This window comes from Lutjanus erythropterus, chromosome 23 (genome assembly GCF_056507025.1).
Source record: "Lutjanus erythropterus isolate fLutEry1 chromosome 23, fLutEry1.hap2, whole genome shotgun sequence".
In the NCBI taxonomy this organism is placed as follows: domain Eukaryota; kingdom Metazoa; phylum Chordata; class Actinopteri; order Lutjaniformes; family Lutjanidae; genus Lutjanus; species Lutjanus erythropterus.
Window position 1 is genome coordinate 23,507,769 of NC_139339.1, and position 22,022 is coordinate 23,529,790.

Sequence of the window (22,022 nt, forward strand, 5' to 3'; positions counted from 1 at the left end):
ATGCGGTGACACTGTTCTTATTTTGGATCTTATCAAATGACAACAGGCGAGGCGACATGATTTAACTGAGAGATACTTGCATGGAGTTTTGCATATCGCTGTGTGATACAGAGGAGGAGTAAACCACCGACAGGGGCTGCGCTTGTGCGGAAGAACAACACTGAACAACAAACTTCAACATCTGCAGGTTAGTGAAACCTCAACGTCCACAGTTTGCTGTCAATTTGCGATTATTCTTATCTCCTACATGCAAATTATTTCTGTTTAAACGTTTCTTTTAAAAAATAGTTATCCAAATTTGTCAAGAAGACGGTACATGGGCGAGTAGTAAAATGGCTAGCTAGTCGACTAGCTACAATGAGACTGGAGCCAAGCAATTAAAACTCTTTCGACATGTAACTAACTAAACATGTTTGTTGAATTACAACTTTAAACGACACTGAAGCGACACGTGTAGCAACTTATTTTTTTGTGGAAGCGTCAGCGGAGGACAGACGTCAGCAAATGTTGCTAATGTAGCAGGCTAGCTAGTAGCGTTAGTAAACGGTCGTGTCTAGAAGGGAACCCTTCATTCGCGAAACTATCGCGAGAATTGTTTGCGTTGTTTCCTCATGGTGCACATTTTGGAAAGTGTAATAGAAGTATGTGTGTTATTGTGACAGCGCTGTGGTTAAAGCGTGGGTACGTTTCAGGACAGAAAATATTTGGTTATGATTAGGGAAAGATCATGGTTTGGGTTGAAACAGCCACTCCCGCGAGATTTTTCGCGGGTCTGGGGTTCCCTTCTAGACAGGACCTTAGTAAACATCCGCACAGTCCAGCTGTCTTGTCCAGCTTGTGCCTGGATTGGACTTATTTAAAACTACGACAGTGTTTAAGAGTGTGATTTAAACATGAATAGTAAATTATAAAACTTTCTCCTCTCAGCAGGACTTGCTTATTAACCACTGACAGCACTATGGAGGAGGAAGAGGCCCCTGTAGATGGCGAGCTGGAGACCCCTTATGCAGCAGAGACTTATGCTGCTGAAGCCATGGCTGCAGACATGGACCCCTGGATTGTGTTTGACTCGAGAAGAACTCCCAGATCCGAGTTCGATGGATGGCTGGAGACCAACAGACCCTCACAAGTGTACAGATTTGGTGATGAGGAGTGCGGCCTCAGCCCCGTGGGGTGGATTGCAGTGCTGGGCATGAACCACTGCCCCAGTGGTGGGGACGTCACTGGTCTTCAGGAGAGCTGGGAGAAACTTTTGGCCAGCGGCCGGCCTGCCACCTTCCAGACGGTGAAGGAGCTGGCCCTGAACCACGGAGTGCTCACGGGCAAGTGGCTCATGCACTTGGACTCAGGTTTCAAGTTGGATCACGCCTGGGAGTGTGTGGCCAGAGCAGCTCTGGACGGCAAGATCTCCCTAGTTAAAGTCAGCCCCCATAATCCCAAGGGAGGGGGCAAGCAGGTCATTTGTGCTTATAATCAGAACTTCACTGATGAGAGCGAGGTTATAAGGCTGGACTCCATCATCCGCGCCACAGGGGTCAAATGCCCTCTCTCCTACAAGCCGGATGTGTACACATACCTGGGAATCTACCGGAACAACCGCTGGAAGATTTGTCCAACCATATATGAGAGCAAATTTGACCTGGAGTGTGTACCTAGGCGGTCCCACATTGTCAACAAAGTGACCAATCTTGAAGTAACATAAATAAGCCTCCCGGAGTCAGGACAAGAGGATAGTTTTGCAGGATGGGTGGATGTCAAGCCACTTCATGAGTTGGGTTGTGCAGCACAACTGGCGAGTTGAATGCACATACTCGGAAGAGAATTTCTTTTTTACAATTTATGTTTGTCTCATTTGTTTGGCTTTATTTTTTCAGTTTGTACTCAATAACAAGAGTTGCCAAATAAAGTCTACTTTTGAAGACCATCTTAATAAGTTGTGTATTTTTATTGCCAAGAGAAGTGTTTTGGGATTTTTTTTGACAGAATTAATCATTCATTAAAAGAAAAAAGCATATTGTATAATGTGCTTACAGTATAAAACAGCATAATTTTCTCTCAAAGCATATTTTTACTACTGAGTATAGCAAGTTGACCAAGTTAAACTGCAGCCATTGTTGATAAAGTAACTGTAGAAAAACCGATTAGACACCAGATGAAATTATATTGCCAGACACAAAACAAGATCTGATACAGCCTCTCTGCTATAAGCATGTACTCATTAATGTTGCTTGTTTCATAGTTATTTACAAGTAGACCTTCATTTGGTTCTTAAAGGGATAGTTTGGATTATCTGAAGTGGGATTGTCTGAGGTACAGCAAATGGCGATCAACACACCACCAGTTTGGAGACGCAGCAGGAATACTGGTGTAGGAAGCTAAGCAATGCTCTGCTGAGGACAGGGTCAGCAGCATATGTATGCTTTTTACATACAAGTGTATTCAAGCAACTTGAGTCAATATCAGTTTTAAGTGCACACTACATTTAGAATATTTTCACTGCTTTACCTTGCAACAGGCAGTCTTTTCCCATGGGAAATTGCCGTTCTACGAGCCAAATATCACTCAAAAGCAACCAGACTCCTTTGACAAAAGTAGTAATTTTTTTACATAACAGAACGTGGCAATTGCTGGTTTACTGATGCTTCAGTCAGTTAATTTGTTATTGTGTGATTTAAGTGAAGCCAAACTAACCTTTTAAAAGACAAAAGTCAGAGTAATGCAGTAGACCAGCAGCTCCTATGCTCTGTAGGGTAAAATTAATTTTAGCTAGAGGAATCTGGTTGCTTTAGAGAGAAAAATATTTATCTTATATAACTTAAATTTCCTGACAGGCAGGGAAAGTGCAAAAATATTCAAAATTATGGTATCAAATGTACCAATGCTATAAAAAAATAAATAAATCTTAAGTGCTTTGTCAAGACCTCAGTTCAGATCAGTCTTTACTCTCCTGCCTGAAATTTGGTTTTGGTAATCTCATTTTGCAAGCTAAATTGCCTAAGATTATTTTTTTGCTGTGGTACTGAGTATATTTTTTTATACTAGTATTGTATCAGTTTAAAAATCTGTTATCATGACAGCTCTAATATAGGCAACAATTGAACTGATACTGATTTATTTTCAGGTGGTTAAAGTACACTTCACTGCTGACCCTGTCCATAGCGGTACATTGCTTCTTCTGCTCTGCTGTTCCTGTCTGCTTTTCCAAATTGGGGGGCATACCAAGCTCTATTGACTGTAGGTAAATACACTAACACAACCCCACTTCAAAAACTCCAACCTGTCCCTTTAACACGTAACTACATTTTGTTGTGTCAACAAAGGCACCATTATAAGGAAGTTGATACAGTTACTACTGAACTTGAAAAAAAAAAGTTCCAAAGAAATACACAGGGATATTTCATTAAAAAGGACAGTGAGCGTACTGTGATATTCATAGACTTACCTCTAGATCTGATTCAATTATTGATGAGTAAACCAGCCACAGACAAAACTTGCACATTTCACTTAAAGACAGTGATAATCACTAACACTGACTGCTGTTAAAATGACAGTACAAAAAACATGCTCAAGCTAAGATGTTCCACAGAAAATGACCTCAACAGAAAGACATTTAAAAAGATGCCTTCAGCTGTCCATCTGATCTGATAAAGTTTCTACGACAAACATTTGTTGGTAGATAACCTTAGATCAGGTTGACACAGTGGCTGAGGAAGTTAATGACTGATTCTTAATAAGGGCGATAATATTTGATTATGTTCAGTCCTTTGTTGGACTGTATATAAGGCCTGGCAAACCACACTAACTGAATACCACAAAGAGTCTTTGCCCGGTATTTCAATAAGCATGTCCACAGGGAGCAGTTTTGCTACATTCTGTCTCTTACAGCCCTTCATATCCACCTTGTGTCCTTTTTTGTTTCTAGTGACAACAAAGGAGTTTTAGTTCTGAAGGCTAAAGGAGCTGACACAAATGGTCTTTGTGAATATGTCCATAATAAAAGCAAGTCACGGACAAACTTTAAGTTGGATGTCCTGACACAAACCTAGTTTGGCTTCCACTGTTAAAAATGGAAATGAGGCGATCCTCATCAGCAGACATCAGCTCATCGAGCTCGTCCAGCACAGGGGGCCGGTGGTTGCTGTTGGGTGTCATGTCGATCAAGCCCCCTGTCTGCAGCAAGTTGACGATGCTGTTGGGGTAATTCATCCAGGTGCTGCCTGGGTTGCCTGCCAGGTCAGAAGTGTTCTGGGACTCTGCGCCGTTCTGGGCAGCGGATGAAGGGCCGGAAGTGCCAGCTTGTTGGCCCGTAGCCTGACCCAATATCGAGCTGACGTTTCCGCTCTCATTCATGAGGTTGGGGTTCAGGATGTCCTCCAAGTCATCCATGTTCAGGTTCTCCAGTCCGCCTGGGGCCTGGGCTTCAGAAAAGCTAGGGAACTCAGGGATATCGTCGTCCACAAGTGGTGGGTCCACCCGATACTGAGAGCCCTGGAGGGTGAAGGAGGTGCTGGACTGTGAGGAGGCCGTGCTTCCCTGAGAGGCTGCCGGCTCCTGGGCCATGGCTGAGGACATGTTGGGGAAGAATTCGTGAAGGTCTGACAGGTTGACAGTTGAGAAGTCCTGGTTGAGAGTGGACGTGGTGGTAGAGGAGGTGGAGGAGGAGAGTGGTGGTACCTGGCCCATTGTGAAGCTGGGCACCGGGGAAGGTTTGGGCTGGGGGCCCAGGTTCAGGCTCTCCATGATCCTCCATGTTTGGTTTGTGTTTGTAGCTGAGATGGAGGCGGAGGCCTCCACCTTGGGCTGGACAAAGAGCTGACCTGGCTGATTGTATGAATAGGAGGACTGGGGTTTCGCTGCACTGGCACCAGGGGGCACTGCAGCTGCTGGAGACACAACACAAGCAACAAGCAATTTGAGTTCCACTGCTGAAAATGTTATAATAACACATTCTTTATGCAGAAGAAAGGATCAGTTTATGGTTGTCTTAAATAAGCTTTATTGCTACACAGATCCAACAGCTCCCTCTATATCTTTAAGACAAAAGGAAGAGAAGGAGAAGAAAAACAAATGTCAGATTTACAATTACAATTATATTAGAAGGGATGCTGATACCAAAATTAGGTTGATATATTGGGCAATATTCCTAATACAGAATATAATATACAGAATATAGAATATATACATTAACACATTTTTACTTAACACTTGTGACAAAGGCATGTAATGGAGGCAGAATATTTTACAGTTTAATAAAATATATTGTTTAAAATGACATCAGGGTACTGAAACAGTGAACTTTCCAGACCCAAACCGAAATATGGATTGACTCATATTATCAGGGCAATATTGGCTTAGCACAGTTTTATAGGCATATATTTATTTATTTATTTATTTACCCGAATTGCTCTATATTTAATTCAGTTTATTTAGAATTACTAAAAATACCAGTGAAAGTTTACTGTTTCACACACAATATATCTAATATAAATGTAGACGTTATGGCAATTCATGATTTATTTTTGTAAGTTGGGGTCCTGGGGAGACACCAAAATTGTTTTTTTTTTTTTCTCAAGCTGAAAAAGTCTGTGAACCCTTTGACTTATCTATTAGTCGACCTTAAGTTCTATTAAAATCACAGCAAATCTCTGCAGGGACTTTAAAAGAGTCACCATATGTAATATGAATTAATTTAACAGACTCACCAGCTTGTGCATTCATTGGTGGAGGTTTGGCTGTGACCGTTCGCCTTGCCGGGCTTATGTGCCGTCTATCTTGCGTAATGGACACTGAAAATGCCATGACATTATTATATTACACTGCAACAACAAAAATCACCTTATTATACATAAAACAGAGAGAAAGAAAAGAAATCTCATCAACGTACCACTGGACAGCATGGGCCCCAGCTTCAGGCTCTGGAGCATGTCCCCTGTACGCTTTCTCTTCTCATTCAGCCTGTATTCATCTACAAGGGTCATTTTTAAAAAGCACTTATAAGATTAACAGATTCATCTGTCATGTATTTAGAGAAAAGTAAAATATTATCAGTAACTTCTGTGACATCATATGGAAACATGGGAACGTTGCGTCTTACCCGGGTCAGCAGGCAGGTACTGGAAGTCCATTGGCTCACTGACCTCGCGATCAGAGGGCCGGCGGAGCTGCATCTTGACTCTAATGGGCTCAGAGAGGTTAGTGTCGCGGTACGGCGGCGTGCGGAACACGATGGCCACCTGTCTGTGGACATCAGCCTGGGAGAAAGTGCCCTTTCCCTCCCAGGTATCCTGGAAGAAACGCACCTCGATGTCCTCTGCAAGGGGAACAGAAAATGGAAAATATCAGAAGATGAGCAACCTTCGCCTGGTTTCTCCTTTTCCTGTAAAAGTGACATTTAGGGTCACAACTTAAGTTACCTCACTGGCTTTCAAACTTTTTTTGGCATACCCCTTCAGAAGTGGAAAAAAAGTTTGCAGAGTTTGCTCAACTGTTGAAATGCAATGAGTGAAAGGGGGCGGGACTTAGGAAGAGTCAACTGAAACTGGATGAAAAATGATTTGTCTCTGATATGACAACATCTTGCAAGCCTTACCTTCAGCTGTCAAACTTCAAGTAAAATAGGATGAAATGTTAAAAGTATGTGATGGCTCTGCCTGCTGTGGTAACAGCTATGTGATATAATCCTGGAGAGATCAAGACCAGCGGCTCTCTAACTGTTTCTGTCTTGGCCTGCCTGAGAGGCCAAACAGAGTTCACATCCCACACTGCACAGTGTGTTTTTAAATCTATCATTAACAGTTATAAGAGAAGCAACTGATAAAGATCATCCAAGTTGAATTTTAGTGAAGTAAAAGTCGGCATGATAGCATCAGCAAACACTTGTTTGTTTGTTTCCCTGTCATAAATCACACTCATTCAACTGAGTTTGACTCCATATTTTCCCCCTGGTCATCCACGCCGCCCCTGCAGCAGTTCTACGCCCCACAGTTTGAGAACCTCTGATTTAGTCCAAGATTCACAAGGGTTCACAGGCTTTTTTCACACTGACGTAATGTGTCTGACAGCTTCAGCTGAGCCAGAGAGAACTCAGGGGAGCTTCCCACAACCCCCATTTCCAGAATAGAAAGCACATGTTCTACAGCACATACGCCCCCCCCCCATCGGAAAACTACTGCAAAATAGCTTAAGGAAAAAGACTTATTTTAATTTCAAAAAGTGTCATCCTTGATATAATTATATAGTTTTGCTTTGTTTAACTGAGTGTTAATTAGAAAGAGATAATGCAGAGAAATTTAACAGAAGAAAAGATAAAAACTGAGCTCACAAGGCACACGGAGGCTGAAAATTTAAGGAGTCTGACTTTATATCAGCAGCAGAGCACCCACGCAGGAAATTGTTCTGATGTGAACTCATGATAGACTGAAAAAACTTTCATTTGCCTTTAGTTTTTTCAAAAACAATCCCAAGGCTGATTTCACGTCACAGTATACAGATGTAGCGGGCACGTACACAGCAGAAAGCACTTAACTGTTTCTACACATATGTCATGCTAGTTATTACTTGGAAAAATGAGGAGTGGCCATCCATTCAGAGGAGGAGAGCTTTGTTGTTGGTAATAAGAGTCACTCATAGAGATAACATGACCGGTTTGTGTTGCACAACAGATACTGTGGCAGGCAATGAAACTTCACGTGCAATGATAGTAGTGGCCAAAAATATCACTTGATACTGGATGTTTGCATGATGTGTAATCTGAGAGCAGATGTTTTTGAAATGGTTATCATATCATGTACATTTGCTTATCTACAATACTGTTATAATTAGTATTGTTCATTCTAACAATGTTATTTGAAATATATATTTCAAGTTGATGACATGTTTTATGTCTGTCAGGATATAATATTTTATGAAATTATTATAAAGTGAGTGACTTCAGTTACAGTGATCCTTAAAGGAATGAAAACTGAAACTTCTGCAGTTGAACAAACATTCTTGAGAATTTGGACATTACTGTGTTTTGAGGGTTGTTTCATTTTTATTCTTCAATTATGAAGAAAATATTTTTTTTTAACTATAAAACTCTTGGCTATTAAACCTTCTGACAGGCCAGCCTCCTAGCGATTTTTATTAAATGCAGGTGCCAACTCTGTCAGATGAAAAATGCTGACGTCAAGAATGTTAAATTTTTCATTTCACAGCACAGTCGTAGTGAGCAGCCATTTTATTTTTTCAAGTCATAGTTTTCTTAATGTTAATCAAAATACACATTTCAAACCATTCTTATTTAGCTTTGATTTAGAGGGACTGCGTAGTTGACATGTTATGATTGGGACACATCTGACAGAATTTATTTAATGAATTTGTGGAAAAATAAGAAGTTTACCAGTGTTTGAGCAGTGTTCTCGCCTCTCTTGCCCGATTTAAATTATCTCTTTGTAAAAATCTGACACAGTCGATGGAAATTTGGGACACAACCTTAAAATTAAAAAAATCAGTTTCAAAACAAAGATGATTATAATAGCATTTTTACACTTATATATTTTCAATAGGTATTGTTAGCTTTAGATTTGAAAGGATTTTAACACATTTTTCAAATTGTTTTATGTTGTGAATTCTTGTCTGGGACAAAGGGTGTTTTCTGGTACAGAGCAAGCTTAGAAATTTCACATATCACTTTCCACCAAAACTGGAATTAAGAGTGTTGTTATTAATAATTGTAATGAATTAACGTTTTTTTGAGAGAACATTAAATTCTCAAGGACAAACGACTTAAAAATGATTGTAAATGGATACTATATGCCGTGATATTTTCTGAGACATTGTACTGTGAAGATCTCACACTGTGCTTCAAGCTGCAGTCAGTTACACAGAAATACTCGTCTCAAGTTTGCTAACATTAGCTTCCATAAGCTAGTGGTCATACCAGACCAACAAGGCTGTGGCAACAAAACTCCTGTGTGTGTTAAAGTGAGTCAAGGTGTTTTAATGCTTCTAAATTACATTTTCCATTCGTAAATGTTCTTTTAATCTTTCAGATAGATACTGTATCAAATGAGCAATTGTTCAACAAAAGTTCTGTCGCTAGCGTTCTCTCACACATTAAATCAATAACAAAAGACGCAGATTGATGATGTCGTACGATAGGGGTAATGGGAGTTGTTAAAATTCATTCAGGTTACATTACGTCATGTGCACTGACTTCCTTCCTCACTCCCTGACACATCTGGACATATCACGTGTTTTCCCATAAGTCATAGTAGCTGTTTTATTGATGCTTATTTATATTTTTGCTATCCACTTTGCTGTGGGACTAATAAAGAAACATCATGTCTATCTTACCTTATCAACTAACTAGCAACGGCTATCAGGAAACGCAGAGTTACCCTGAATAAAATACATATTTCTCGGAGTTTGAACATTGTTGGAAACATTTGGGATAATCTAAGTACACAACTCAACAAAATACATGACATATGTCTAACATCTGTAGACATTTTAATGCAGAAATGTTATATATTACAGCTTTAACTGTAACTTAAAGTGAAAATGAGCATTGTTAGCCTTCAAACTTCAACAGGTCTTGCTAACAACATCTATAAGTTGTGTTATGAATTTATTTAAGCACACCATCACATGTAGTTTTATGAGAGTCAGAGTTTATATGTCATTAGTTCAAAACTGTCAGTGTACTGTCAGTCTGACTCCCACTCATCTTGTAGGTTTGGAAGCTTCACACCTTTTCTGCTGGAGACATATTTCAATTTCTGCTGAGTCAGCTCTGACATTTATTTATAGATCAGTAAATACGAAAGTAGAGTTGTGTGATGTGTTGCTATGTTCACTTAGTCTAAATATGGAAGAATTAACTCATCAACTGACAAAAGCATATACAGCATGGGTACCTTTTTGCACTTTGTCACACAGCAGAAAGATTTCGTCCCCTCCTTTGCAGCTTCCATAGTTGCGGTTGACTCGGCAGATCTTCAGCTCAGCTGTGTTCGGGGCCCCTGTAAGACAGAAAAATGGTTTATGAAAAAATAAACACAACAACACTGGGGAATTTGAGGTGCTACATACCTTAAATTGCCAAACAATTCTTCTTTTCTGTTTAATAAATGCTCTGGAAGCTGTTTCCTATTAAAACCGAGAACAGCCACACTTACAACTATTTTTTTTAATGGTGTTCTTGAGGTCACAAGTTTATTTTTTTGTGATCTCAAGATTACGAAGCGCGTTTTCTCATGATAAAGGCTTAATTCATTTAATTAACAAAATAATTTAGCACGAGAAAACAACTTTTGTTATCTCAAGAAAACAAAAGGTTTAATTATCAAAAGGAGATAATTTTTCACCAGAAAACATCACAAAAAAAAACAACATAATCACACAAAAAAAAAACTACTGTCATCTAGAGAAAACGGGATAATGTATAATTAAAGAAAACAACTTAATCATGAGAAGACATCTTTTGTTATCTTGAGAAAACAGAAAGGCAAATTTCTCGAAATAATGAGATAATTTACCTTTTATTATCCTGAGAAAACAAAAGGCTGATATCTCCAGGTAACAAGATAATTTGTCACAAGAAAATAGCGTGTGAAAACGTCTTCATCACAAGAAAACAACCTTTGTTGTCTTAAAAAAACAGTAAGGCCAATTTCTTAAAATAACAGACAGCATAATTTCTGCCTGTGTTTGACCTTCATAAGAGGAAATGACTTTTGTGTTTACTGTGATAACAAGATTAATTTTCCCCAGATAACAAACTCATTAACTCCTGTTCTTGAGAGGATGGCTGTTCTCGGCTTCTGTGGTTTCCATTGTTGTTTCTTACAGTTTTTAATTTTACAGCTGTTATTTATTAAAAGTATAACAGTAGATGTCACATTATTTCACATAATTGCATTTCAGTGTGAGATTTCTTAACTTTTTTGTGTTGCAAACATTATATTTTGACAATAACTTATTCCCAATCAATTTATAATAACAAGACAGTCTCTCATATCTGTACACAGAGATGTATACTGGGTAAGGCTTTGAGTCAAAAAGGGCACAGCTACTGAATAAAACTAAAGACTGACTCATCATTACTATTGAGACTAATTCTTGTAAATACCTTCAGGCTGACAAGAAAATCTCCAATACAAAGAGGAACAAAGAGTGCTCAAGGGAATTAAAGGTTTCAGTAGACGAATAGGTTGAAGTGTGAACTTTATATTGTATTACTGGGTGGCTCCACGGAGCTTAAACAGCTGCTGGTATTTCATTAAACTCTAATAAATGTTCATCAGTTTACCCTGACAAAAAGTCATGGGGAATTGAAAATAGTTCAAAGATATTAAAGTGCACCAAATGCTTAGCATCAGCAGGTTCTAAAAAATCAGTGTCAGCAATCCTGATATACTGTTTGTCTGCGTATGTATATGTGTTGTCCACTCACTGTTGTCATAAATGGGCTGCGACACCACAGGATCCAGAGGGCACAGCTCCCCCGTAGGCAGAGTGACTGAGGCCTGGAAGCAAAGCCGAACTGAATTCAGGTCAAACTCCTCTTCCCACACCTTCGCCTCGGGAACTGCAGCCAAGACACAGCAGGGAAAGGGTGGAGTGCACAGTCAACACAGGCGACACAGTAGTCTGGCAGAGCACTGCATCCTGTCATATGTATGTTATCAGTATTTAACTTCTCTGTTTTGTGTTTAGCACCCAAGGTTGAAGCAGTATACCATTTTTTAAACATCTTCAAAGTGTGTTTTTTTTTTCAACACAGACGAGTCTAGCACATAGCATATCTACAGTACAGGAAAAGGGAAAGGAGAAATTTTTCCCAGGTTTCACTGGGCACCAAGTTTGCTCAACTGTTGTTAAAAGCTCAGAGCAAAAGGGGGGCGGGACTTCTACCATACTAGTATTAGTAAAAGAATAATTTACATTCATTCCTTTAAAGGTCATTGTAACCGATTATAATAACATTAATTGTGTAAGAGCATATACCGTGACCCAGTGATAGTTTAATGGTGCTTTCTGATGCAATTTCCCTGTTAACCCATGGTGGCTTTGACTGCTCATGCTAACTACCTAGTTAGCTAGGTTGTAACACAGCAAAGGTAAAAGCTAAACTGGCTATAGGTTGAAATGAAAATGTTTTGTAGTAAGAAAGGACAGAGACAGAATCATAGAGTAAAGATATCACTCTCTATACAATCTATTTGTAAAAGCAGCTAACTTGACATTAGCTAAAAAACATCTATCCAGGTACAGATTTTGTTTTTTACCATCATCTGGTATGATAACAGCTATTTTCAAGCTTGTTCGTTAGCCTTGCATGTTATTTCAAGCTAAAGATAGATGTTATTGTAAAGTTATTAGTGCTAGTTGTACTTTTTCAGAAGAATGGGCATTTTTAGTATGTTTACAGAGAAGAAATGACATAAATATCAAAAATCTCACTTTGAAGTTCATTGACTGAGTAATTTACATTTTTATTATATTATCCCTGTGACTCTTTTTACTTTTACAAGAAAACTTTCCACCTCCTAAAACTTCTAGTTCAACTAAACTTTGAGAGGGACATTTCAAGAGTCCCTCTCCACACTGAACAACAACTTTTCGCACAATGACAGATTTAACAGAAAAAGGTCAACAACACAGACAGGCCTTTGTGTTGTACACAATTTTAAGCATGGCCACTTACTGTTGAAGGGGTTATTATTGGTCTGCAGTCTACAAGTGATGGCCTCGTTCACATCCTTCTTCTTGACACACTGTATGCCCAGGTTCTGAAAACTGAAAGCAAATACAGTGTAAGACCGAAAGTAGAAGACAGAAACCACTGAAGCATACTTGTACTTTCTCGTCTCATCATGACAGCTGTAATATTTACATTATAAATTCTTATGTTTTCTGATTTTTTTAAAATGTGAAACTAAATACTCTGGGACTAATGCGTGACTGTGGCCAAACACCCAATTTACAGTTTACACACGGAGTGAGTATTTGCGCCAATAACCACAGTTTTACCCTTCTGGTTCCATAAAATTCACATTTTATGAGAATAAAGCATCATCACTGTGGGTCACTGACCACATCCGCAAGTTGAGAGAACAGTTTAGCAGAGTGGAGTCTAACTGGAAAAATACAAGACTTCTAGGGCACCACAATTAGATGAAGACATTTTAGACATATACCCAGTGTTACCTGAAGTTTTCTTTTGAGTATTCCAAACTTTTTAGTTTAAAGTATTAAAGTATTAAAGTTTTAAAGTATTCGATCTATGAGTTTTGCTCCCTCCACTCTGACGACAGAAACTGTGATTAAATCACTCAAACTAGAGGAGACTGTATTATCACACTAAGCACTGGGTGTGCTGCAGTTCCCTGCCCCGTCTACTAACTTTAGTGAACATCCCTTTCTACTGGCTGTATTCCTGACCCTTTTCAAATCAAAAAATCAAAATTTAAGACTTTTTAAGACCAATATGCATGCAATTTAAGACCTATGTTATGTCCATACTGGCTAAAAAGTACACGCAGTTAATAGTTTCAATGGTTTGTTTCGTTTTGCAGTTGTTACAAAGAGAGCAATAGCCTACAGTCCCCCTGCAAACACATTTAAAAGCTAGATTAAAATTAAATCCAACTTTATAAAAGTAATGTTAACTTCATAAATACATTTTTATAACCTGTCAAAATCGTTTTGAAGACATTTTTAAGACCTAATGTTGAGATTACTAAATTTTAAACTTCTTAAGACTTTTTAAGGACCTGCAGGAACTGTTTAAAAAAAGTTCTGTCAAAGTGAACCTCAGATTTCACAATAACTTTTATTACACGGTCAAGTGCTTTTGTGCCAAAAATAATTTCCTTGAAGTGGTACCATTTGGACTTGTTACAATGTTATTAAATGTAATAAGCACAGTGTGAGTGTGAGTATAGTACCATGGTGATTCAGCCTACAGTGTTAGCTAATGGACAGATAGCAGTTGGCTAGTTAACTTGTTGCTTTTGGTGGGCTAACTGCTGTCTGCTGTTAGCTGTAGCCATCTTCAGCTAGTTAGCTGGGTTAGCTGTAGAGCTAACCTCAGCAGCAGGGTGCCAGGAGCCAAACCCTGCAAGTAAACCACCTAGGTACTGTATTCCTTGATATCAAACTGTCCACTGTTGGTCTCAAAGGCTGTGTTCGGTCCTGGTCCAGCCGTGATGTCTCCTGAACGCAGTGGGCTTATGCACACCCCTTCAAATGAAGTGTTACCACATATTATTTGACTATATTTACAAGAACATTTTGTCTTAGACTAAAACTGGACATAATCTACCATATAGCTCTACTCTGACTCTGTTTTGTTGGGTCAGGCAGCCTTTACAGCTCATATCATAGTCTAGAGCTTTTGTCAGTACAATGTAAATCATTTAATGTGGGAAAACAAATGAGTAATAAAATCAACTACACACACTGTGTATCACAATACTCACAGTGGAGGGCAGTACATGCTGTATGTTTGACTTTCATCACACTTGTAATAAAGACAGACAGACAAACACAGTTCCCTCTGCCCAGACAGAATAATGATGATGTAATACTAGGTTTAAACATTACGTAATGTCAGTCACTCTTGTTGCTCTTTCTTTTTCTAGACCATCAATACTTTTTTTTAGTTTTTTTAGTTGTTTTTGATTGTTATACAGGATGGACTGAAAAATACCAAATCAAGCTGAGGCAAACACGACCTGTCATTAGGGACTTCACGCTGTAAATGTTTTACTCTTCTCCAAACGCAGGATGAAGCCGGCGACTAGTTTTACCAAGGCGACAGTAAACACATCCTTATCTGGGTCAATCTCCAACAAATGCCACCTTGTTTTGATGTGGAACTGCAGTTTCCCCCCACGGAACTTCAGTGTTGTTTTTTTTCACACTGGTGCGACTGACGCATTGTTTCCTTAAATTCCTCAAAAGCGTGTGACTCTAATACTGAGTGCAACGTCCTCATCACATGCACACATACCTGTGTATTCTTCTCTCCTGCAGGTCGGCCTCGTAGTAGCCATGTTTGCAGTCTTTCCCAACCAGCTCGTGGGGGTGAGGCTTGTACGGCGAGTTTTTCGTCACCAGTGAGATGCGAACACGCAGGGGTCCGCTGTAGTTGTGCACCTATAGGAGGAATATAGAGGAATGCATCATATTTAATGATTCCAGGGGGCTATTTCAAAGGTGGATGCTTGCTTTAGTCCTGCAATGTCAGTCAACAGCGACAGCTACATGCCACTTCATAGAAAAAGTTACACTTTGATGGACAAAGGGGTTATGGAACCATGTTCAGTATCAGATGTCATCTGGACGACCTACAAAACCTGTAGGTACCTTTCAGCATTACTGGGGCCTTCACAGATATGACAGTTACCCATAATGCTATGGGCACTAACACCTTCATACCATCACAGATGCTGGCTTTTGAACTTTGCCCTGGCAGCAACCTGGATGATCCTTTTCCTCTTTAACCCAGAGGACACGATGTCCATGGTTTGCAAAAACAATCTGACATGAGGACTCATCAGACCACAGCACCGCCACAGTTTTCCACTTTCTGTAAGTCCCAGAGAAATCTGCAGATGTAGTTGACATATGTCTTTTTTTTTGCATGGCAGAGTCTGAACTTGAATTTGCAGATGCAGCGACAAACTGTTTGCTGACAACGGGTTTCCGAGCTCATGTAGTAACAGATCTTTAAACGTGGGTTTTTAATTAATGCCATGCCGCCTGAGGGATCAAAAGTCACAGGTTAAGATTATGGATTGCATATAAATTGCTTGAACGCCCCTGTCATACTCAATCATGATACTATCACTTGTCACCAGTTCACCTGTTTACCTGTGGAATGTTCCAAAAAGGTATTTTTTTGTGCATTCCACAGCTTTCAAAGTCTTCTGTCGCCCCTGTCAGAGCCGGGCGATATGGCTCATAAATAATAATCTCAATAGTTTTGGGCTAGTCTGTGAGATACCGTATGTATCTCAATATACACATTTATTTAAATGAAAAATAACCTACCATAAATTCTCAAATAGTGCAAACATGACAGGACAACGGTGTTGCAGAATCTAACAAACTATTTAAGCAAATGGTGACCAGTTTTCAAACTGAAACAAAAAACGACTGCAAAAAAAACCTGCTTGTATGCCATAATCCAAGTCTCCTAAAGTCCCGACATGCCGTTTGCACACCGTCACACTGCACACACCCAGTTCAGACAGTGCATTTCAACATGGCTCCAAGCTGAGGACCCACAGTGAAGATTCAGGCTAAAAACATGGTGTAAGTGACATTTTTTTTCAGTCAGCTTGGCACGTTGGGGCTTTAGGATACTTGGATTATACCAGACGAGCAGCGTGGTGACATTTTTTGTTTTTATTCTGTTGTTTTTTTGTAATGACTTTTCAAACGCTAGCAGTGCTTTGTAGACCAACAAACTAAGCCCAATCTTCAGTCAGCATGAGGGTGAGTAGATAATGACTGAATTTTCATTTTTGGGTGAACCATCCCTTTAAAACCAGGAAAAGAAAACAATTATGCCACATCACGATGTAACAAAATCCAAAATCAAAGACGACGTCTTGCCTCACATCACGATACTGATATATCTTTATATCACTCAGCTGTAGAGTATATTTAAAAAGAACAATAAAGTTTATCAGTTTGAACATTAAATATCTCGTCTTTGTGCTCTATTCAATTGAATTTGCTCATCAAGCTGCATCCCACTCACCTTGATGGCTGGGTGGGTCTTAGTGGTGTCGTTGCTCTTCTCTCCAGGGATGCTGCCAGCTGAACGTCCCTCACACTTGTACCTAAACCTCATCCCCCTCTGCTTCGGCTGCTCGATGATCTCTATGTAGGGGGCCGCTGGTTGGACTGACAGATGAGAGGAAGCAAGAGAGGAAGAAAGCGACTTATACGCAGTGTTTTGGAAACACAAGAACACAGGATCCAGATTGTGAAAGGCTGCACTACATGAATCAGTGTGTCAACACAGAACTGAGCTCTGCCATCGATCGTCAAACACAGAGTGCTGAAATGTTTACTCATGAGAAGCCTGCAGTCATTATCAGTACTGGTTTATACAGAACACTGATTATTTACAGGAAACTGCTTCTTACCTTGGTTGAGTGAGGTCATGCCCCATCCTCCGTACACTGTGGTGGACAGAAAACAAGAAAAGACATCTTAACCACTTGTTAGAGCGATTAGTGGATTACCATCCACGTTACATGACACACAGCATACAGTGGCAGCACAGATGACACAAACCAAAAGCTGCTTTCAGCACATTCTTGTGGTTTTGTAACAGTTTGTCATTTGTGGCGCGGTCAGGGTGGAAATCTACAAGACTGCACAGTGTCCAAAGAGGTCAAAGGCTGCTGAGAGACCAGGGCTTCCCAGCTAAATATAATTATTCGCCATAAACTGCCCGCCAAAGCTCTGAGAGAAGAAGAAGAAGTGCAGAATTGAGCAAACAATGACAGGCAGGGTGTAATATCGGTGTCAAATTACCCCTGCCTTGCAGGCCTGCTTTGTGAGAGGGGAGTGGGCAGCAGCACTCTAGTTTCAGGAGCTGATGAACGACTTGTGGAGATTCACAATAAGAAGCGAGGTGTGACACACTGGATCAGGTGGCCAAAGCTCCACCCAGCAGCCAGTAGGACTTGTTCGAATTAAAAGCATGAGCAGGATACTTTCCAAGTTGTAACATGCCTGCTTCCCAGCCTCAGACCGAACTCATACAGCATGTAGCTTTGACTTTAAGCTTTTGTCCAGACAGAGTGAGACAAGCTCTACATCCATGTAAGATTAAGGTGAATTATAGAGATCTAAAGCATAAAGGCTACTTGCACTTGTGAGTCTTTATGTGAAAGACATCACTGCCTATTTAACAAGTTGTGAAAGTGAAAGTAAATGTCTACTGCCTCACTACAATGAGACCTTCATAAATCATTTAATACCAAAACAGATCTGAAGAATAACAGAGGTGACACTTGTGTGACTCACTTTCACCTGAATTGTCCTGACAAACACATCAGTGCTTCAACTGTTATGTGGTTGACTTTATGTGGTCTGATTTATCTTTGATGATCAGCGTTACTGCCCTCTTCCTATCCATGTTATAAACACTGATAAAGGATGTAGGCTTTCATCCTTTATCAACAAGAAGGTTTTTTGTATGGAAGCCCAACATAACAGAAAAAAAATATCCTGGACGTCATTATAATGAGAAATTCCCCTAAAAAATTCAAAATGATGGCTTATTTCAAAATAATGACTTGGTATCTCAAAATACATGAATTAGTATCTTAAAATACTTGAGTTAGTATCTCAAAATAATTGAATTGTTATCCCAAAACGATGACTTAGTATCTCAAAACAATGACTTAGTACCTCAACACAATGACTTTTGTCTCAAAATGACTTGATAACTCAAAATAATGACTTAATGTCTCAAAATAATGACTTTTGTCTCAAAATAATGACTTGATAACTCAAAATGACTTAGTATCTCAAAACAATGACTTAGTATCTCAAAATAATGACTTGGTGTCTCAAAATAATGACTTGATAACTCAAAATAATGACTTTTGTCTCAAAATAATGGCATAGTATCTCAAAATAATTACTTCATATCTTAAACTAATGGCTTAGTATCTTAAACTAATGGCCTAGTATCTCAAAATAATGACTTTTATAATAAGATAATAACTTGATGACTCAAAATAATGACCTCGTATCTCAAAATGATGAAACACTGTCAGAGAATATGTAATATGCAGCTGTGGAAATACAGCTTTGTTTGAAGGAAAAACATTTGGTACTGTTTGGTATAAGCATTTTTTTTGTGATTCTTATTAATACTTAATATTTTTAATTAAATAATAAATATAATAATTTGCACCTTACTTAATATCTCAAAATAATGACTCAAATGAGAAACTTGCACATAATAATGTGGTATCGAGAAACTTTTTCAAAGTAATCAGTTAGTCATTATTCTGAGATACTATCACATTATTTCGATACAGTTTCTCATTATTTAGAGATGCTAAGTCCTTAGTATTTCTGTTTATACTGACTTGCAGTTTTTTGTAATCACATTGTAAATGGGCTTCCACACATTTGGGAGGTCTGTCATGTAGAGAAAGTGTAGAAACACTTTCACCTAAAGCATCCATAATCAACACTGACTGTGATTTACAATAGGAACATTGGCAGTTTCTAAATCGTCACAGGATACCCCTCACATCGGCTAACAACCACAACTTTGCGAAAATATGATGTGCTATTTCCATAATTTCCTCTCATTAAAACCGAGGTGGGCGGCTGCGAGCGGCGTGGACCAATTATAACACAACAGATTTTTGATTGAAACTAACACTACCTGGTGGGCTACATGTTAGCCGAACTCAGAACAACTCCTCCATAATGACAGGCAAGCTTTTAAAATGCCATTTATGTAACGTATATGTTCGTAAATTTGCAATGACGAATAAATTGTCAGATTTTTAAACGGAGTTTTGCATTTTCAGGCGCAACAGAGAAACCCATGAGGTGGACTAACCCTACAGGCCTCTTGGCTGCTCGACACTGTACGGTTCAGCCGTGGCAGGTGAGTTAGCAACACACAGCGGTACAAATACTACAAATATAACGTCATATAATAAGGATAACTAATAAAAACACAGAGTTGTGTTAAACTTCCTATGTTAGTTTACTATCCGAGAACAGCAGACTCCTCCTGTAATAACGAAGCCCAATGGCAGCAGCGGGGCTTTCCCCGGCGCACAACAACTCCCTGGACAGTTTCACCTCCAGTCTCTAAAGCTGAGTAAACAGGCCGAGCAAATAAATGTAGCTCCACTCACCCTCCATGGCTGTGTCCGAGTCCCGCTCACGCTTCTCCGTCCACACCGCTGTTTGTCCGGACTTTGTTTTTCAGCTAAAAGACGCTGCAAACACGACAGTGTGAACTGCAGAAAAAAAAAAAAACTTCTTGACAGAGCTGTTCAGCCGCCTCCTTCGCTCCACCTACATCTGTGTACAGGACTGTACGGAGTAAAGCTGCACACATGCACGGAGCAACGCTTCCGCCAAGAGGGGTTTATTCATCACTTATATTGTCCATTCATTTATTAGAAATAATAAATAAAAAATAGAAGTTATTGAAAATGTATATACTCTGTGTATGACTTTTTTCTTGATGAAATAATATGAACTAGATTACATTTTTTTAAATTATTATGTTTTTTTATACTTTGTGTGTAAAACATTGACACTTCGCCGTAAAGCTATAATACATATCATTTATGCATTAAAAGTGTTGTGCACTTACACTATTCCAAATGTTCCCCTCTAAGCCACGCCCCTTCCGGTGTGCCCTTTCGACCCTTCATTTCGGCTTACATCATCGAAAAGCTGAGCGCGCATTTGGGCAACAGATTAGCGTTGTTTCCCAGTCATCCAGACAAGTCATGAAACTGCGAAGGTTGAATTAAACATTTTACCAGCATCCAAAACCACTTAAATGTCTGGTTGTTGAGTATACGATACTTCAGCATCGATATTCCAGTGGTCGATACAAGTTATTCAAAATACTGACAGAATCATGACCACTTCGGAGCAACCGGTGGCGTCTATGTCTGCAGGCTGTTAAATGTGTTGACTGGTCTGAGGACGCGGTCAAAGTTGCTCATGTTTGCATCGGCCCGTTGACAAGCCGTTGTGGTCCACTGTACTTCCAATGCCAAAAAGGGTGCGCAGCTTTCTCACTGTTTACAAACCGTTAAAGGGTCTATAGCAAATTATTATTTGATTCCATTTGAAGTGTGACACAAATTACACATTTATAAATTTAAAACATAGTTTTACAAGACAAAAAGTTCATTGTAGGTTTGTCGTAGTTTAGTTTTAGTTTTGAGTTAATCTCTCTTCCCGCATAACATATGTTGCCAACACCAATCTTGCTTCCCCTTGTAACGTTATCTTATTTTAAGTGTTTGAAGAGAAGGTTATGAACCCTATTGTGCAACTACATGCCGATACAAAAAAACACACAGATATCGTAGCTTCAGCTGCTAATGTTAGCTTCTGGAGGGAGAAAATCGTGGCATAAGATGCATGACTTCTGGGTGTGTAGTCTCTCTAATTACGAATCTTCACAATCTGATAGTAGAACAGTTTTATGACAAACTGCAACTTTCTCAACTTGAAAAATTGCCTTTTAAATTGATAAACATCATATGTGTTATTCTTGGCACAGTTCAAATAGATCAAAAAATAATTTGTCTCTCCTCACTGACTACAGTTGATATTTTTTTTCCAAAGTTAGATCCCTTAGTCGTCCACCGGAAGGGGCATGACTTTAGCACTCCATTAAAGAGTCCTAGTTGCTTTAACCTCCAGGGAAACATGGGATGTGTTGGATACATCAGTGATTGAGTTAGAAGGTCAGAGATCATGAGTAAATGTTGCGTGACTGAAACTTAATATTACCTCATGCATGAACATGATATCTGCCTGAGTCATGTCAGATAGATTTTAATCACCTGTGGTGGTTGTTTAGTCACATGGGCCGACTTCCTTCTTCATTCTTGGATGAATCTGACATATCCATGTTTTCCCTGAAGTTATAGCAACTAGCAACTAGCTAACAAGAAATGCACCACTAACTTCAATAATATTTATTTTTGGAATAATATTTTTAATATCTGTGTAATGCTATCCAGTGTTATTGTTTCCTTTTTTTTTTTGTTTCATTTTGCATTGTCTCTCTCATCTGAAGTAATATTTCACAGGGTCATTTTAGATTTGTTGTACATTGCGTCAGGGTGTTTTATGTTATTCTGTGGGACATTTATTACATTTATTTTACACCACTTCTAAAGTCCTGCATTAGTATGCTAACTTATAGTAGTTATAATAAAATATTCTTTCTATATTTCTTTAATTAGAGCAATTAAGTCGTATCTTTTCACAGCACCTTC

At 39.2% G+C, this 22,022-nt stretch overlaps 2 protein-coding genes across 3 annotated transcripts; one reads left to right on the forward strand and one right to left on the reverse strand.

Annotated features, from left to right (window-relative positions):
* The first annotated feature begins 30 nt into the window (after positions 1–30).
* c23h11orf68 (chromosome 23 C11orf68 homolog) lies at positions 31–1,933 on the forward strand. 2 transcript variants are annotated; one of them, XM_084712680.1, is made up of 2 exons: positions 31–187; positions 931–1,933. In XM_084712680.1, the coding sequence occupies exon 2, from the start codon at positions 959–961 to the stop codon at positions 1,700–1,702; it is 744 nt and encodes a 247-aa protein (XP_084568806.1). In that variant the 5' UTR covers positions 31–187; positions 931–958; the 3' UTR covers positions 1,703–1,933. The 2 variants fall into 2 exon arrangements, with proteins under 2 accessions (XP_084568806.1, XP_084568805.1); XM_084712679.1 differs by having other exon boundaries at positions 32–187; positions 928–1,933.
* On the reverse strand, positions 1,927–20,084 carry rela (RELA proto-oncogene, NF-kB subunit a). The gene is made up of 11 exons (XM_084712678.1): positions 19,905–20,084; positions 17,151–17,186; positions 16,760–16,905; positions 15,002–15,147; positions 12,692–12,783; positions 11,438–11,572; positions 9,900–10,004; positions 6,095–6,310; positions 5,885–5,965; positions 5,703–5,786; positions 1,927–4,883 (listed from the first exon to the last, which is right to left on the reverse strand). Exons 1-11 carry the CDS (start codon positions 19,909–19,911, stop codon positions 4,018–4,020), a joined length of 1,914 nt encoding a protein of 637 aa, XP_084568804.1. The 5' UTR covers positions 19,912–20,084; the 3' UTR covers positions 1,927–4,017.
* Positions 20,085–22,022: the final 1,938 nt, after the last annotated feature.

What these genes read in the sequence shown, in the direction of transcription:
- c23h11orf68 (XM_084712680.1), top strand. Translation starts at nt 959, where the DNA reads ATGGAGGAGGAAGAGGCCCCTGTAGATGGCGAGCTGGAGACCCCTTAT.
- rela (XM_084712678.1), bottom strand. An exon ending in GGGGCCCATGCTGTCCAGTG is followed by an intron (nt 5,787 to 5,884) that starts GTACGTTGATGA and finishes TGGCATTTTCAG; the next exon opens with TGTCCATTACGCAAGATAGA. An exon ending in ACCAATGAATGCACAAGCTG is followed by an intron (nt 4,884 to 5,702) that starts GTGAGTCTGTTA and finishes TTGTGTCTCCAG; the next exon opens with CAGCTGCAGTGCCCCCTGGT.